The sequence below is a fragment of the Neurospora tetraspora genome (assembly GCF_033439725.1).
Source record: "Neurospora tetraspora strain CBS 560.94 chromosome Unknown B0H65scaffold_2, whole genome shotgun sequence".
In the NCBI taxonomy this organism is placed as follows: Eukaryota; Fungi; Ascomycota; class Sordariomycetes; order Sordariales; family Sordariaceae; genus Neurospora; species Neurospora tetraspora.
Genome location: NW_026944384.1, coordinates 4,615,833 through 4,632,137, shown reverse-complemented (window position 1 = coordinate 4,632,137; position 16,305 = coordinate 4,615,833). Strand labels below are relative to the sequence as shown.

At 52.8% G+C, this 16,305-nt stretch overlaps 5 protein-coding genes and 1 non-coding gene across 6 annotated transcripts; 4 read left to right on the top strand and 2 right to left on the bottom strand.

The window, feature by feature from the left end:
* Positions 1 to 287: 287 nt before the first annotated feature.
* On the bottom strand, positions 288 to 2,339 carry B0H65DRAFT_440418 (stretch-activated Ca2+-permeable channel component-domain-containing protein; the record flags this gene model as incomplete). The annotated part of the gene is made up of 1 exon (XM_062825475.1): positions 288 to 2,339. The coding sequence occupies one exon, from the start codon at positions 2,337 to 2,339 to the stop codon at positions 288 to 290; it is 2,052 nt and encodes a 683-aa protein (XP_062684842.1).
* A 1,455-nt stretch (positions 2,340 to 3,794) lies between these two features.
* Positions 3,795 to 4,571, bottom strand: B0H65DRAFT_421678 (TB2/DP1, HVA22 family-domain-containing protein; the record flags this gene model as incomplete). Its single annotated transcript, XM_062824357.1, has 5 exons — positions 3,795 to 3,909; positions 3,967 to 4,062; positions 4,134 to 4,159; positions 4,224 to 4,439; positions 4,518 to 4,571. 5 exons carry the CDS (start codon positions 4,569 to 4,571, stop codon positions 3,795 to 3,797), a joined length of 507 nt encoding a protein of 168 aa, XP_062684841.1.
* A 605-nt stretch (positions 4,572 to 5,176) lies between these two features.
* On the top strand, positions 5,177 to 5,250 carry B0H65DRAFT_t120. Its single transcript has one exon. It is a non-coding gene; the product is annotated as a tRNA-Val (tRNA).
* Positions 5,251 to 6,883: 1,633 nt separating this feature from the next.
* Positions 6,884 to 9,385, top strand: B0H65DRAFT_546569 (RFX DNA-binding domain-containing protein; the record flags this gene model as incomplete). Its single annotated transcript, XM_062829453.1, has 3 exons — positions 6,884 to 7,485; positions 7,539 to 7,832; positions 7,888 to 9,385. The coding sequence occupies 3 exons, from the start codon at positions 6,884 to 6,886 to the stop codon at positions 9,383 to 9,385; spliced, it is 2,394 nt and encodes a 797-aa protein (XP_062684840.1).
* An 826-nt stretch (positions 9,386 to 10,211) lies between these two features.
* Positions 10,212 to 11,381, top strand: B0H65DRAFT_124817 (Alpha/Beta hydrolase protein). The gene is made up of 2 exons (XM_062820727.1): positions 10,212 to 10,388; positions 10,457 to 11,381. Exons 1-2 carry the CDS (start codon positions 10,323 to 10,325, stop codon positions 11,327 to 11,329), a joined length of 939 nt encoding a protein of 312 aa, XP_062684839.1. The 5' UTR covers positions 10,212 to 10,322; the 3' UTR covers positions 11,330 to 11,381.
* A 939-nt stretch (positions 11,382 to 12,320) lies between these two features.
* On the top strand, positions 12,321 to 14,158 carry B0H65DRAFT_124809 (cation efflux family-domain-containing protein). The gene has a single exon (XM_062820726.1). The coding sequence runs from the start codon at positions 12,552 to 12,554 to the stop codon at positions 14,022 to 14,024; it is 1,473 nt and encodes a 490-aa protein (XP_062684838.1). The 5' UTR covers positions 12,321 to 12,551; the 3' UTR covers positions 14,025 to 14,158.
* The last annotated feature ends 2,147 nt before the right edge of the window (positions 14,159 to 16,305 follow it).

Here is a 16,305-nt window from a genome sequence, read left to right as displayed (position 1 = left end):
CTGTGATCTGCCCGTCTGTCAGGCTGTCTGTCTGCATGTCTGTCCAACTCGTATGTACCGCAAGGAAAAATAAGTGCACGAACACTTTCCAAACGCTTTCTAACGCTATCCCCGTGAAACCACGAAGTCTTGATTCGTGCCATAAGATCATCTCTATGCACTTCGATACAACCCATCGAAACCAAAGCAAACGTGCGCAACCAGATTATCAAGCAACACAAGCACCTCCAACGCCAAAACCAAACCCCTCCAACACCGTCCTCGTTCACGAAGAACCAGCAGCGCCACTAGCAAGCGAGCAGTAGGCTCACCAACACCAGGACAACAACAGTCAACGCCACGGAGACTGCGTCCCTTGATGAGCCCGAAAAGATATGTGCCGAGCCCGGATAATTACACACGACCTCGCCGTTTGTTTCGTTTTTGATGTAGTAGCTCGAATTGAATCCGTTCTGGCCAGGCAACGGGCAGCCGAAACCCATGGACGACGGACAGCTTTGGACCAGTCTGTAGCAGAGGTAATCGCAAGGCAGGACCTCCTTATACGGGCCGGGTTTGATAAACTCGTCGATCCGCGAGCTGCGGCTCTGCATGAAGGCCTTGCCTAAGGTCTTGCCGTCGCCATACTTTTCCGCGTACAATGACATAGTCGCATTGTCGAGCATCTCGCCGTTGGGGAACGGCTGGCTCATGGCCCGCGGATGCAAGTAGCTGGCATCGTTACTGAAGTCCTCGCAGCGCGGAATGGTCACGGAACAGAGCCAGTCCTTGTACGCGGCCTCGCAGTCACTGCAGTTCCGGGTGAGCGAGTAACGCTGGGTCACAGGCGCCTCGCAGGGGATCTGGGCCAGAGCCTTTTTGAAGTAACCATATGCTTCGGCGGCGTAGTCATCGTAGAACTTGGCCAGGACGGAGGCGTTGCCAAACTTTGAGTTGCTGGGGACCGAGTAGGCTACCTGATCACAAAACGTAAGGTTCAAGATAATGTTGCAGTTCCCGTGATCTGCTTGTATTAGCTCCTGAGCGTTGGTCCCGACCTGGTTGGATCCTGGATCCCGAGAAAAGAGCTTACCGGACTTGGTTTGGAAATTGGTGGCTTTGAAGACGTGGCCGCCACCTCCAACGGGATTCGGACTCCCTGGGTCGGTCGCATTGGTCTTGGCCAGGATCCCGAGATAGCTGGTGCTTGGCTTCAGCCCGCTGAAGAAAAACTGCTGCTTAGGAAAGTTGCCCTGTCCTCGCGTTGTCATGCCTGTCTGGACCATGTTCGAATACTTCCCGTCCTTTGTAGTTGCAATCTGCGCATACTGTTCGAGGCCGCAAAAGGAATATTTGACACCGTTGATGGACGGATCAGACTTGTCCTGGGCGAACAGAACGTATGGCGGCGCTTCCATGATCTGCTGTTGCTTCTTCTCATCGTTACTATCAGTCAAGTTATGAGTGATGAGCAATGCACCCTGGGAGTCGCTATCAACCCAGATCAGATCAGCATCGTTATCCACGTCATAACTGTAGATATAACCGTCCGTGGAGATGGCGATTTTCATGTTATAAGGCCCGTCAAATATTTCCGTCACGTTGGGTGCATGTACACCCACATATACGTCGGTCGTAGTGGTGAAGTTGTACATGATAGCACCCTCATTAAACACCATAGCCACCTGAGAGTTCGAATCCGCATCTGGGCCTGGTTCCACGTTATCGGTCGACGTTGACACATACAGTGTAAGCTGCGGTGGAGGCTGTGTTGTCTTGGTCGCATTAAATGCTTGGGGCTGCAGGCATGTGTTTGCAGAAAGAAAGATCTGACGAGCACCCTGTTTCCGTTTTCCCAGCTTCTGTTCCGCGGAATCAGAATTCGAGTCCACAGGCTCTGTGTCCAGGCTCTCATCATTCAAGTCATCTTTATCCTCCTCCTCATCCTCCTCCTCTTCATCTTCCTCTTGTTCTTCCCAGGTATGATCTTCATCCCTCAGCTCCAATGACCGAACCTCTGGTTCCCGCTCGGACAGCTGTGACAGCTCGAACACGAAGCGCTCCGTAACCCCCTGAACGACGTTCAACGGGAAAGCCTCATTGTTCTTCAAGACATTGGTGTCTCTAACTTGACGACGCCCGAGGATACTCCTATCGAATGCGGCAAACTCGGGTTCGTACATCGGGTCGAGCGGGCTTCCTAGATCGGAATCGACATCGTCGAATAGTATGGGCGGCGCATCTTCGAGCTCGGCCGCGAGAGCAAGATTCGGGGAGAAGAGGGTGAGGTAGAGAACGACGAGAAGGCATGATGCGATAAAGGACGCCGCCAAGCGCGACTGTAAGGGACTGAGGTGCATCCCGAGCGCGCGCCCTCGAGAGGGGGCGCCGTTCGTGGGCGAGGATCTATCCCAGCTTGTTGCCAGTCGGGTCGTCGATCGAAAAATCGGTTGGCGCAAAGAAGGGCAAGGGAATGCCCGGGGAGAAATGCGACGACGACTCCTTAATGTTTTCCGGTCTGAGGCTGCCCGTTGGTGTCACTGGACGGGCCACTTCGATCAGGGCAGCACGGCTTCCTCGACTTGTTGTTGAGCCGTCAGGTGTTCTAGGCCAGGGCCAGGCGAGTAGCGCTCACGCTAACTCTAATGCTAGGATTCTAGTCGACGCGCGTAGGAAATAGAATTCAATAATGTATCCCGAGGCCAGTCGAAGTGCCAGAGGTCGTCGCCGTCGTCGTCGTCGGGTAAGTTCGATCAGGGTATTAGATGGATAAGACTTAGGTTCGGGGTCGCCGATTCGTAGGGGCGGAGGTGGAATCTGGGGACTTGAAGTAGGCTTGTTTCTGACTTTTCCAACCTTTTCCGTGCCAGGGCTGATAATAAACGAGTGTTCGAGGTCAGCAATTGCCCCTCTGGTTAAAGTGAAAGTCTTCCCCCGGGTTTCAAGTTTCACCCGTGGCCTCGAAACGAGCTGAAGCAGGCGCACCCATCAAGACGGAATATCAGTGGATGTTCTTGCCTGCTGTGGACAGCAACACCCGGGGAATTTTTGGCAGGTGGCTACCACTGGAACTTTTGTTAGTGCCAAGTACCTCTGGAGAGGGGCTCAGGGGCAGCGTATGCCGATCTCGTACCTGCTTAACATAACATATAGCCAATGCCTGCTTTATCCAATAGTGCTGTACCTTTTGCCTGTCGCACTAGCTTTGTTGGCAGGGGTTTCAAACAGTGACGTTGGCCTTCCATATCTGGATGGTAGTCATGTGAAGAAATATTGATCAGTTCGGCGAAGAGAAAATTAACATAGCGCGGAGATGCTTTGTGGATGTCGTCTAGATATTAACAAGACCCCGTCCTGAGCTGTCCTAGCCAGCAGTTATACATTGCAAGCATCTAATGTGTCCCATTGTTTTGCCTCTTACGATGGCCAGCCCTGGGCCTTTCAGGTCGAGCACGTCTCAGTATTTCAGTGATGCCAGTTCAAATGCAATGCTCTGTTACTACCATTTATTCAATCGTTAGATACCAAACATGTCCCTACTCGTCTAGACGCATCGGGTTTAATCATCCTGTCACCAACATCTTCTATACCCACATGTCCTCCTCTACCACCACATATCTCCAACTTTTCCAGCTAACAAACTGTCCATCTACCCCGGTTTTGTTGTCATGTTTTTGCACGCGTGATAGGTTGCCGACAAGCCCAACGCAGAGGCTTGACGGCCGTGCATTTGTTGCCTGTATCTTCTTGAGCCTCATTCAAAGCGGCACACTTTGTAACGAACTGGAGAGGCCCGGCAGTTGCCCATGAGACGCTTAGTCAGTGTGGACAGCGTCAGCCTTGGCGCGGAGGCCGCTGGCGGTGGAGCCGTTCTGGAAGTAACGGCCAAGGGTGGGGGCGAGGAAAGAGCGGAAGATGATCTCGGCGCCCCTGTTGACATGTGAGCTTTTCTTCTTGAGATGCTGGCAGAGTTGGGAGACCACTTACTTGAAGGTAGGAAGAGAGAGCCAGAGGAGGAAAACAAACTTGAAGGTGTAGTAGAAGGGGAACCAGTAGACGACGCTGATCAAGCTCTCAATGACACTATAGACATATGATTAGATATTAAGCGCACCATATAAACAGTAGGCGCAAAGCCAAAGGAGTATGCTTACGTGAAGAAAGAGAAAACAACCCAGTACTGGACGTATGGTGGTTAGCATGGAAACCATAGGCAGAACCTAATCAGGCATGTCCCGACTTACAGTGAGCCACTGGGTATCATCCTGCTTGGAAGAGGTAAAGAGCGCATTGAGCGAGTAGTATCCGGGAAGGACGAAGCCAGCGAGGTTGACGAGGAGCTGGCCGCCGAGGTTGAAGATGATCAGGAAGAAGTAGAGAGCAACGAGGCCGATGACGGCATAGGCCTTGGGCACGCCGGTGGTCTTCTCGAGGTTGTTGAGGGTAGGGTACTTGGACAGCTATTGAGGCGGGTTAGCTACGCAAAGCCCAACGACGCCGTGGCCGGCGTGTCTGCGATCTGGCTGCGGTTTACGAACCTCCTTATCGAGCTGGCCGATGTACTGCTGGGCGCGGTCCTGAGGGGAAGACATTTGGTGTGGTTGATGCGGTAAGCGAGTCTATCGATCTAGAGCTAGCTGTGGTGTTTTGGTGTCAGCGAGATGCAAAGTCGAAGTTCAGGGGAAAATCCGAGTCGGAACTGGCGGGGAGGCTGAAGCTGTGACACGGCAAAGTGGGTTGGGCAGCCGGGGGGGCTGGGCCTAAAACTCGCAGCGTGCTCGGCGAACACACCACCAGCAGAGAGGAGGAGACGGGAAGCTGAGAGAAAGCTGCTGACCTGGATTTCGAATTCGCCGAAACGATGCTGTGAAGTGCAATGTGTCGTTAGGGGTGATGCTATCGTGGAAATGGCAGTTGGGTGTGGGAACGGGTTGAAGTGGGCTGTGGGCTGTGGGCACAACAATGACGATTGATACGTGTGCAGACGAAAGGGGATCATCCTGTTCACAACCCGAAGAGCTTGCCCTGCCCGTGGGGCCGCAAAGCTTCCTCCCGTTATCATCTGCATCTGACTGGTTCCAGAACCCAGTGACGCCACATCGCTGTTTTGCTAGGATTGGTGGACGAAGATATGGTGAAACGACCGTACACATCTGAACTGATAAGCTCATCATCTTCATATCTACTATCAATAACAGGTCCGATGGTGTAGTTGGTTATCACGTCAGTCTAACACACTGAAGGTCCCCAGATCGAGCCTGGGTCGGATCAACGTCAAAGTTCTTTTTTTCCTTTTCACATTTTTGCGAATTCTCTTGGCCTGATGCATCTCTTTCTGTGCCTCGCCTGTGATCTTGTTTTTCTTTTTTCTTTTTTCTTTTTCATATTCTTTATCATCCTGATATAACCTCCTCCTAACCTTGTCATCGATACACACAAACAACGGCACTGGTCGCCTCTTCCCGGCTTTTGTCAAGATTTACTATACTCAATGCCCCTAACCTGTATCCGTCCATCTTCATTGTGCATTAAGGTACAAAGAGTTCCCGTGGGCAGTTAGGGGGAGTACATTACCCGGGCCTCTTGAGGTTGCCTCCTTCGCTCTACTCACTTGGGCGCTTTGATATTTGGGACAGGCGATGATGACAACTTGTGGACATTTCCAAGTAGAGAATCAGAACTCATGACATGAACCAACATGAAGCCTTTCAGAGCCCCGCGATACCTCCAGCGTTTTCGTGCAGCTAGCTCCACTTCATGCGGATGGATGTCGGCCATATGTACAGCGCACTTCACATTACATGGAAAAGTGTAATCCTCTGCCAGATGCCTCACAAGAAAACTTTCAGTTCGATCTTTCCAACGTATCTATGACCAATATCAATGAGGAAGAGATCGATTTCCCCTCGTTCTGCGAGCGGTCAGACGTGAACTTGCTTGCCAAGTCAATGCTGGTGCAGACTTCAGTTAACGGACTGAAGTAAAGTATTTGTTCTGCGATGACGGTGATCCTATCAGGTGGGATAAACTCCTGTCCACCAGAAACGTAGTCAGTCTCCCAGAGTAGTGAATCATGGTGGAACGTCATAGCGTACTGGATGTCTGGTTCGGAAAAGGCACAGTATGTCGATCAGGTACACATCTGTAGCCCAGGAATGAGCAAAACAACAAGGAATCCAGTGGGAAAGAAATGCGGCGGTGTTCTGGTTCGTCAACTTTGAATTCCTCGAACAACAAAAGGAAAGTCAACAACACTCTCGAACGGGCAAACGGCCAATCAAACGGCATTTTGGTCCCAAGCGGGTCTGCATGGAACGTGCGGGGAGCAGCTAGCTGCCTTTGACTTGCAGTGGTTTAAGTTCCCTCCAGTGGAACGTCGCTGCACGTTGCAGTCACGGCAGCCCGTCCGCAAGCCGCATTGCCCCAGGTACGTCCCTAGCGCTTTCATGTTTGTTGATTCTTTCTGTTCTCCGCTCCCCATACAAACCTCCAAAGAAAATGTGCAATTGACCTTTGGCTGCAGCATCGACATCGTCATTAACTAAGTCTTCTTACTCGCGCATGCACGGCACTGTTACTCGCGACACGTTCCGCGGTGTGCTCCCGACCCCATATCCGTTACCCTTATTATTAGCCCGGCCTGGCCGTGTTGGCATCCGCCAGGTTTGGAGTAGTCGCCGCCACCACCACCATTTATCCTTGTGTTTACTTGGGATATCCAGCAGAGCTATCAGTCCATACCATCACAACACGGGCGCTGATGGACTCAACCCACGGTACGCCCCCTAAGTCTTCTACCGTCTTCTGTTCCCCCGTCCACAACCTTGTCATCTGCCCTTCTTGCCCTTCCCTTGGTCCCCTATGTATCCGGGCGCATACTTGTTACGCGACATACCATAACGGTATGCTTACTGCTTGTACAGACCCTCTCGCCCTCACCAAGGCGAAGAAGCGGCCTCGCTCTCAAGGCTCAACAGCTTCCATCCACAGCGCCGCAACACAACCAAATCTCGACCACGCGTTTACTGACGTGCCCGAAGTCTACCAATCCCAATGGATTCCGAACGATCACAGCCGAACCCGAGACCTTGGCCACCCGACCGCCCAGATGACACAAGACGACATGGTGCTGGCCTCCCAGTTGCACACTAGCCGCGAGTTCGCCATGGATTCACAGGTCAACGCTTCGATGCAGAACGTTCAATATCATGGCAGCCACAGCATGAGCCGCCAGTCTTTGTCCGCCGATTCCTTTGCCGGAAACACCAGTTTTGTGGAGGACAGTCAGATGGTGGACCATGACGGCAACAACGACCACGGCTCCTACGTTGGAATGACATCGCAATCTAAGGGGGGGTCACGCTCGAGTGCGAACAACGAAGTGGAAATGCGTCAGCTATATGTCGCCAACAGACACAGGAATCTTCAGGAGGTTGCAGAGGAGCTGCACGGCAACGAGCGTGGGCCCAATTCAGAACGAACCCGCCAGGTTTTCGCAATGCTTTGGTACGTTGGTCACTTGGTATCTCCTTCGAGATTGTGGGCTAACAATACGACAGGATCAGTCAAGTCTGCTCAAAGGGCAAGGGATCGGTACCTAGAGGGAGGGTTTACGCCAACTATGCCTCCAGGTGTGCGACCGAGAGGATAACAGTCCTGAATCCTGCCAGTTTTGGAAAGCTTGTCCGGGTTCTTTTTCCCGGACTGAAAACTCGTCGCCTTGGTGTTCGGGGAGAGTCAAAATATCATTACGTCAACTTTCAACTTCGAGAAGACCAGCCTGATGTGCGAGATGTCTCGACACAACCGCAAGTTTCCCCAACAGAGGAGCAGTCCTTCTCCCAAACTTTTAAGTGAGCAGCGACACATTCATCTAAACACCTTTTATTCTTACTAATTCTGTAGTAGCACGGCACCGGACAATACAATGACAACCGAACGCCCTGTACTCCCCACGCCTGACCTGGGGCAGCAACCGGAGACCCGGGTCAGGCGGCCGCATGAATATGTTCACAGGCTGTACAACCAAGTCCAGGTGGCCAACATTGACCAGCTTAGCACGACGGTAACCAAGACAGTACAGAGGCTTTGTTTTGCCGCGGAAACCGAGGAGACATTCCAGCAGTCCGACCCTCTCGTCCTACCACGTATCGAGCCATTTCTACCCAAAAATACCGATCCGGACGCTGCCAAGTCGCTGGCTGCGCTCTACAGGTCACACTGTACGTCTCTGGTGGAATGCATTCGGTATTGTAAAGAGAAGACTTTCTTCCACCTTTACACCTCATTCCAGGGCACTCTCACAATGCCGGTCCAGAAGCTATTCAGCAACCCGGCTGTTGCACCTTGGATAGAGGAGTGCGACTTTGTTCTCTACCAGCGCATGATGCGCATTGTCTCGAGCCTGGTCCTCCAGGTGGTTCCCAAGACGGTGCTCGATACGCTGAGGAACATAGCAGATAAGCTCGTCCCACACATTCGCGATTCCTTTCAAGGACAACCTCCTCACGTTCTCAAGGCCAAAGAAGCACCAGCAACTCTATTCGCAGGCTTACTGGATAGGGTGCTCCGTGTCAACCTTACCGCTCATGCTGCCGCCAACATGCTGTCAAACCCAGCAAACCGCGACCTCATGTACGTGGAGTGGATAAACATAATCAACCTAAGAAAGGTTGCCGAGAGTGTTCCGTCGAGGGGCATGGATGATGTTGTGAATCTCCTCCTCAAAGAGATGCGTGATCTCCTAGATCCGGTTAACATTCCATGGGAAATCGAAGGCCTGACCCTTCACGGAGAGATGGCAATGCGGAATGGTCGGCAATCCCAGGCAGGAAACCCTGAGGAATCCACGGCCTCGAACGTTTTGGATCGCTGGGTGAGCTTTCTTCGCTCCCTACCTTCGCACTTTCCCTACGCGTCACATACCGATATTGTCTGGTGTGTTCAACGATTAGGCACAGCCGTAATGAGGGATATTACCCTGGGCCAAGGCAAGAGTTTTGGTTCTTGGTGGGTCACCAAGTGTTTTATCGATGAGATGATTCTCTTTTTGGCGGAATACGGCGGGTTTCTCAAGCAAAAGTCGACACATGAGTATACGCTCCTTGTCTCACAGCAACAGGGCGCAAGCAACGAGGCAAGCAATGAGGCATCCAGATATAGAAGTGGAAGCGATGATTCCAGCGCGTCCCGAATGTCCGAGTCGCAGCCAGATCGGGCACGATTCCCGGTGGCTGCATCGACAGCCACCCAGCCGTCTGTCCATGACGACAGTGGTATAGGTATTCGGACGCCCGATGAAGATTCTCCGATTCAAAAGTTTGGCTTCCAAACGACTACTGCGAACTCGCAAGATATTTTTGCCGGCACGGAACTGCAGGATGAGGACCATTTGGCAGATATTTGAGTGCTCGGTTGGTTATACGACGGGATAGGTTTCGGTTCTTCTTTGATGTCTTTACTAGGAGGGGGAGTTCCGTTGGCGGTTATACCTTGATGAATCTCTTTTCTTCTACTCTTTACATGACGATATGAAGCTATGAGAACAGTGGCTATGAGGTGCTGGGCTGTGCGGATCAGGCGTCATTATGGAATGCATCCTTCAGTACATGTTGCTTATCGTCGGACATCTATCTGGTTTTCGTTTTCTCGGTCGGGGAGTCATGGCTATACCTGGGAAAGAGGAATTGTTTTCTTGGGACTCGGTGTTCAACGTCCAATGTTCAATGTTACAATGTATGGATATAGGGAACGCCAAAGCGTCGGTTTTATCATTGAAGGATCTGAAAAGGGAAGGCGTTGTGCAAGCATTTACGTGTGGAGGTGGCGGAACGGCGTCTAAATCCATTACGACACTCATAATGAGCATTGATTTTTCTCCTTCGTACACGATTGTTGGGTCTATTTCTTCTTGTGTTCGGCTATATCTAGATGCGTTGGAAATGAAGTCGATTCCTTTGTAAAATTCTCGGAGCAGCGACCGACCACTGAATCAAGACGGCTTTAAACTGCTACGTTCGGTGTGGGTGAGCGGGCCACGTTTCCATGCTTTTGTAGCACGTGAAGGCGTGACGGAAACTATACGTTTTGGGAAGTGATCTTATAAGAAACCCCTCCGTCATCAAAATGCAGGTCCTCCGCCTTTTATCATCTTACACACTACCTCGACCATACACCTCGTATCTCATTGTCCGAGTATACCGGCAGCTTCAACTTGTTCCTCTCTTGGTTGTCGCTCTGACAATCAGTACTATCGACGACCGAAGTGTAATTCCCGAGTCGAACCAACGCTGAAGACGTCAAAGGACCCGGCGAACCACTACGTTTTACAGTAAAAGTACAATATGGCAGTCGAAAAGGAAAGCACTTTCGAGGTTGCGGGAGCATCATTGTATGCCAAGTCATGGGAGGTACGTATCACGCATCTTTCAGCTTGAGCCTCCTCGACCTCTCACTTACACCTTAAAACGCCACACAGCCCGAAGGGCCAATCAAAGCGAAGCTCATCTTCATCCACGGATTCAGCGACCACATCAACCGCTACTACGGCTTCTTCCCTTCACTCGCAGCGCGCGGCATCGCCGTTTACGGGTTCGACCAACGCGGCTGGGGGCGCAGCGTCAAGAAGCCAGCTGACAGGGGCCTAACCGGGCCAACATCCAGGGTGCTCGCCGACATCGTCGCCTTCATCGAGCCGCACCTGTCCGATGCCCCCGGCGCGCCGCCCGTCTTCGTCATGGGTCACTCCATGGGCGGCGGCCAAGTTCTCACGCTTGCCTGCGACGAGCAGTACCAGGACCGCATCGTCAGCCGCGTGCGCGGCTGGCTGCTCGAGAGCCCCTTCATCGGGTTTGCGCCCGAGCTGAAGCCGAGTTTCATCATGGTGTACGGCGGACGGCTCGCGGCCAGGCTCTTCCCGCATCGCCAGATGGTCAATCAGATCCCGCCTGGAGACCTGTCACGCGACCCAGAGGTTCAGCAGAGCATCGCGGCAGATGAGCTGATGCATAACACCGGGACGCTGGAAGGGTTGTCGGGAATGTTGGACCGCACGGATGGCTTGACAAGGGGAACGATTAGACCGCCTGGAGGAGAGAATACGAAGATCAAGGCCATCTGGTTTGGCCATGGTTCGGGTGATAAGGCGACGGATTATAATGCCAGTAAGAGGTATTATGATCGTGTCATTGCGGGCACGGTGAAGGACAGGATGTTTAAGAGGTACGAGGGGTGGTATCATCAGTTGCATGCTGATGGGCCGTGTAGCGAGGACTTCTATAAGGATGTTGGCGACTGGATCTTGGAGAGGAGTGAGGGTTCGGATTCGGGGAAGTTTGAGGCCAAGATCTGAGATGGTGCTTGTGGGCGAGGAGGGGGAAAGAAGATATCGCTTAAGTTAGGATTCCGAGGGCCACCTAACATCAGGTTTGTCAGAATCATTTACTATATCTATCCTACAATCCATGATGATCGAGAATCCTGTACGTATAGGTAGAGGTCATATTTTGTGGTGTTGAGGTGCCCTTGGCCTGCCGTCCCAAGCACAAGATCGCATCTGCACCCCACCAGTCAGCTAACATCGGGATCGGCTCGGCTTGAAGATCTTGAAACAGGCTGTAAACTCTTCCGAATATCCCCGAGTTTGAACTTGGGCTTGTCATTCAGCTCGAGCATTAGCTCTATAAAGGTAGGTATAGCCCATATTAAACTTTCCCCTTTGTCTCCTTTTGCGATCTTTTCGAGTCCGACCTGGAAGTTCGAGCTGCTGTCCGCTGCGGTGTGGCTTCTTGGCTTTTGACAACTTACTCCCCTGACCCCTGATGATGTCCACCATTATCAGATCATCAACAAAGATGACGACCCTCTTTTCCAGACTCCAAGCTCACAGGTTTCCATCTGCACTTCCCCATCAACTGCGATGGTGATGGGATCTGGCCCTCCAGCATGAGGGCAACGAGCCCGAAGTGTCGAATTGACGAACCCAATACGGAAACACGATGACGCCGTACCGCCTAAGTATCTGACCTCCCCCAAGGGGAGCCCAGAGTTTGTCCATACTGTGCGTATTCGTTGGACCGGCCGGGGCAGGGCCGTTGCCCAGGCAAACCGCATGCCGATGCCCTCAGATTACAAATGCAGGGCAACGCTAGTGGAAAATAGGAATGAGGTATGAAAGAAGCAAACGTGTGGATATGGTTGGTTCAGGATATTTTTTGTTGGTTGTTGAGATCAATTGACACAGCCTCTCTTTTTGCCTCTCCTCCGCGAGGCCTCACCCAGCCTCTTTTCGACGGCTTTGTCAATCATTATCCAGTTGATCGGCCGGCGACTTTCCGAACTCTGTTACCACGGGCGACAACTGGCGCTTCCCCGCTGAGCCCCCAAATTGACCGCCGTCTCATCCAACCTTCGAGGTTCAGCCCTTTATCCTACAGTATACTTGACCTCCTGCAACCTTTGCGATTAATACCGCGCGTCCTGCGTCCTCCTCCCACCAATACCCCACGTACCAAACCTTTTTCGAGTTTAGCATAACAGCGCGATCCGGTCGAAACGGTACCTTGTTTCCAACCATGGAGCCCGATCTTTCGCACAGCATCTCGCATCACCCGCACGCCTTCAGAACGCAATCTCAGTCGGCCAGCTCGATTCATCGACACCACCACCACCATCATCAGCAGCATCAGATGGGCGGGTCTGGAGCAGCAGCCAGTAGTACTGGAGTTGAAGCTACGGATGGAGACGACCACGGCGTAACCAGGCACCGCGACGTCGAGGTAGAGAGCCAGCGAACCGGTCGCCTCCCGCTCGTCGGCGTCGAGCACGATCCCTACGGACTATCGCAGCGATACAAGACCCCGTCGGAGCTAGCGGCCATCAAGGCAAACACGTCTAGGAAGCGCGATGCCGCCCGGCCCGACTCGGACTCCGCGGGCGTTGCCAGCACGGGCACGGGTGGGGCTTCAGGGTCCGGGTCCGGCTCCAAGGGGCACGGATCCGGGTCAAAGTGGAGACCGTCCATCGGCCGCTCCGCTTTGCAAGCCCGCCGCGTCCGGGGCTTCTACGAGGCCCAGAACGAGACCATCGAGCGCATGCTCAAGACCGTAGAAGAGCATGTTGCCGAGGCGCGCCAGGAGCAGGGCGACGACCACCTCAAGTATCAGATCGCGGTCTGGGGCTCTCTGGTCGCCAACCTCATCTTGACCGTGCTCCAGGTCTACGCGGCCATCTCTTCGGGTTCGCTCTCGCTCTTCACCACCATGGCCGACGCCATCTTCGACCCGCTCAGCAACGTGACTTTGATCTTTTCCAACCGGGCCGTGAACCGGGTCGACCCAAACCGTTTCCCCTCGGGCAAAGCCCGCCTGGAGACGGTCGGCAACATCACTTTCTGCTTCATCATGTCGGCCGTCTCGGTCGTGCTCATCGCTTTCAGCGCGCAGGAGCTGGGGCAGCACCACAAGGGGGACGGCACCAAGGATTTCCATCTGCCCAGTGTCATCGCCGTGTGCGTCGCCTTCGCCACCAAGTTCTCGCTCTTTCTCTATACCTGGTCGCTGAAGGACAAGTACAGTCAAGTGCGCATCCTCTGGCAGGACCACCGCAACGACCTGCTCGTCAACGGCTTCGGTATTCTCACCTCGGTCGGCGGCGCCAAGCTGGTGTGGTGGCTCGACCCGGCGGGCGCCATCTTGTTGAGCGTCATCATTTCGGTCATCTGGCTGCGCACCGCGTTTACCGAGTTTTTGCTGTTGGTGGGCGTGACGGCCAGCGTGGAGATCCAGCAGCTGATTACCTATGTTTGCGTCACGCACTCGCCTTTGATTAAACAGATCGATACCGTGAGGGCCTACCACTCGGGCCCGAGGCTGATTGCGGAGGTGGACGTGGTGATGGACCCGGACGCGAGCCTGAGGGAGACGCATGATGTGGCGGAGGAGTTACAGATGAAGCTGGAGAGCTTGCCGGATGTGGAGAGGGCGTATGTCCATGTTGACTACGAGACTACGCATAAGCCGGAGCATGCTTACAAGAAGGATTTGTAGGTCTTTTGGTTTGTATGTATGAAGGTGAGCCTAGGCACAGCTGTTTATGGAGATGAAGAGCGTGACGATGAGCACGTTGGGCTACTTGAACGATTATTGGCATTTATTATCTGATGTATAATGGATTATTGTGTGTATTACTGCTCGACCATTTCTAATATCAATACCATTTACTCACCTCTAAAAGCATCACGGCTGCGACTTGGTATCCCTCAATGAACACCATGCGATCTGCCTGTGTTGTTTTCAAACCATTCATTTCCTCAGGCTACATACACCTGAGAAGACTGCACAATGAAGCGAGGGGGAAGCAAAACCATGAGAGGCATCTGCTGTGGGTTGTTTCCGGAACGATTCGAGTTTCACAAGCATCCCCGAGTCTCGACAGACGCTTCCTTCTCTCGCCAACTTGCCTACCGGTGTAAAATCGGAGCCATTCTGTTCTCCTGTCACATCTCAGTCTCATGCGCTTAGAAGGAGTGTAGGACAGCATCGAGTCTTGGGCTGTATTCGATCGGATCATATGTCGCCCTTCGAACCTCCCCTCTTCTTTCAAATCGTCGTTGACTGTTGGTGAAGGGCCATGGCTCGTCGGCCCGTTGGATGCCCTGATTGTGAACGAAAATCGAAAGAAATGAAGACTGTGCTTCGAGTAAGATGGTCCAGGACGTTGGATGGTTGATGGCTCAGCCATAACGACACGAGCTGTTGTACAAAGATTTAGACGACAGCATCCCATTCGTACAATGAAGAGGTTGCCGTCGTATTCTGGACATGCAGAGTGAGTTGGGCAATATTCTAGAGCTTCTCCTCATTCCGGATAAGGGGGAAACCTTCGGGTTAGGCGATTACTCCTCATAAGGCTCGGGATCGAAGCAACGAGTCCATGATGGTGTAATCAAAGTTGATTGTAACTTGCCATTGGGAGGCTCGTTGTTGGAAAGAATCGGGCATGAGTAGATCGGACTGAGAGACCTGTACCTACTTGGAAGGCAAGCTGTGTAGGTATGTGTGGTCCCTTGAGCGTAACCCTACTTGCCTTCAAAACAGGATTCTGCTCGTGTGGGAGCGAGTAGGTTTCCCAAGTGTTAATATGTCGTACCAGCAGAGTTGGGGAAACAGACAGGAACCTGACCTCCACTCCCCAACGGGTACCCAATCATGAGGCTGCTGGCGAGAGTAGGCAGGCACAAAAAGAGCCCTGGCTTGGTGGTGCGGGGCATCAGATTAGCTTCATGTACGACACCGTAGGGCAAATAAGTGTCAGCGATGTTCGACCCTATCGAGTGAAGGCAAAAAACTGTCAACCTGTTAGATGTAACGAAAGAGAGCATATACCACTGTATAATATGTTAAAGAAATGGTGATTGGGCGGTGTCAGGCAGGCTCGCAGCTTGACGGCTTTCACCTTACTGGGCAAGCTGGGCTATCAGTGGCAACAGAAGCGGTCTGAAATTGGCACCCCAAGATGCTGAAAGTGATCATAGTGATGAAGAAAAATACTCGTCAGGGCTTCAAAATCGCCGCTGACTAGTCTCGACGAGTAATACTGCATGATGCAAGTCCCTGTCCCCCCCCACTCCCAGGAGCAAGATGCAAGCCACTTCCCTTCCAGAGATGCTGGATGCAAATGCCATGTATTACCAGAAGCGACATTCACAACGGCTCTTGGCATCCAATTGTGTCGAACTGTGTTCTTCCTATCATCGAGGATGCCCAACCGCGGCCTGTCATGCTTGTTCACGGAAGAGCTGACGACTGCCGATATCGAGATGTTTGGGCCACAGTCAACATGCATTGATGCCGTGAGGCTCAGGGTCCTCAGCCTGTCAGAGCGGCGGGAGTTCTCGCTGATGGGTTTCTATCTGATATGATATCGATGGGAGTCATAACCGAGCGGTCGTCTCTTTGCCCAAAGGTTTACAGCCCGGATGGTCTTCATCGATATCGGCAGTTTTTCCATTCAATTTTCGCCGGAATTCTGGGCCCGCTTTGAATGGAGCCCTCGCGCTGCAACTGGGGGTAACGCAATTGAGGCCGCAGTAGGATGCAATGGCCTTGAAGCGACGGAGGGAATGCCATCACGCTATCACAAGCCAGGGGGAGGAGGAGAGGCGGAGGCGGTATCAAGGTTCTCGTCCGGGTGGTTGGAAGAAGAAGGAAGGGAAGAACCCTTGCAACAGTGACTCCAGTCTTCTCTTCGTTCAGTTGCTGAAGAGTCCACTTCTCATCCCCAATTCCAATGCGCACTGTGACCGGGGCAGCCTAACCCGAGGGGTTT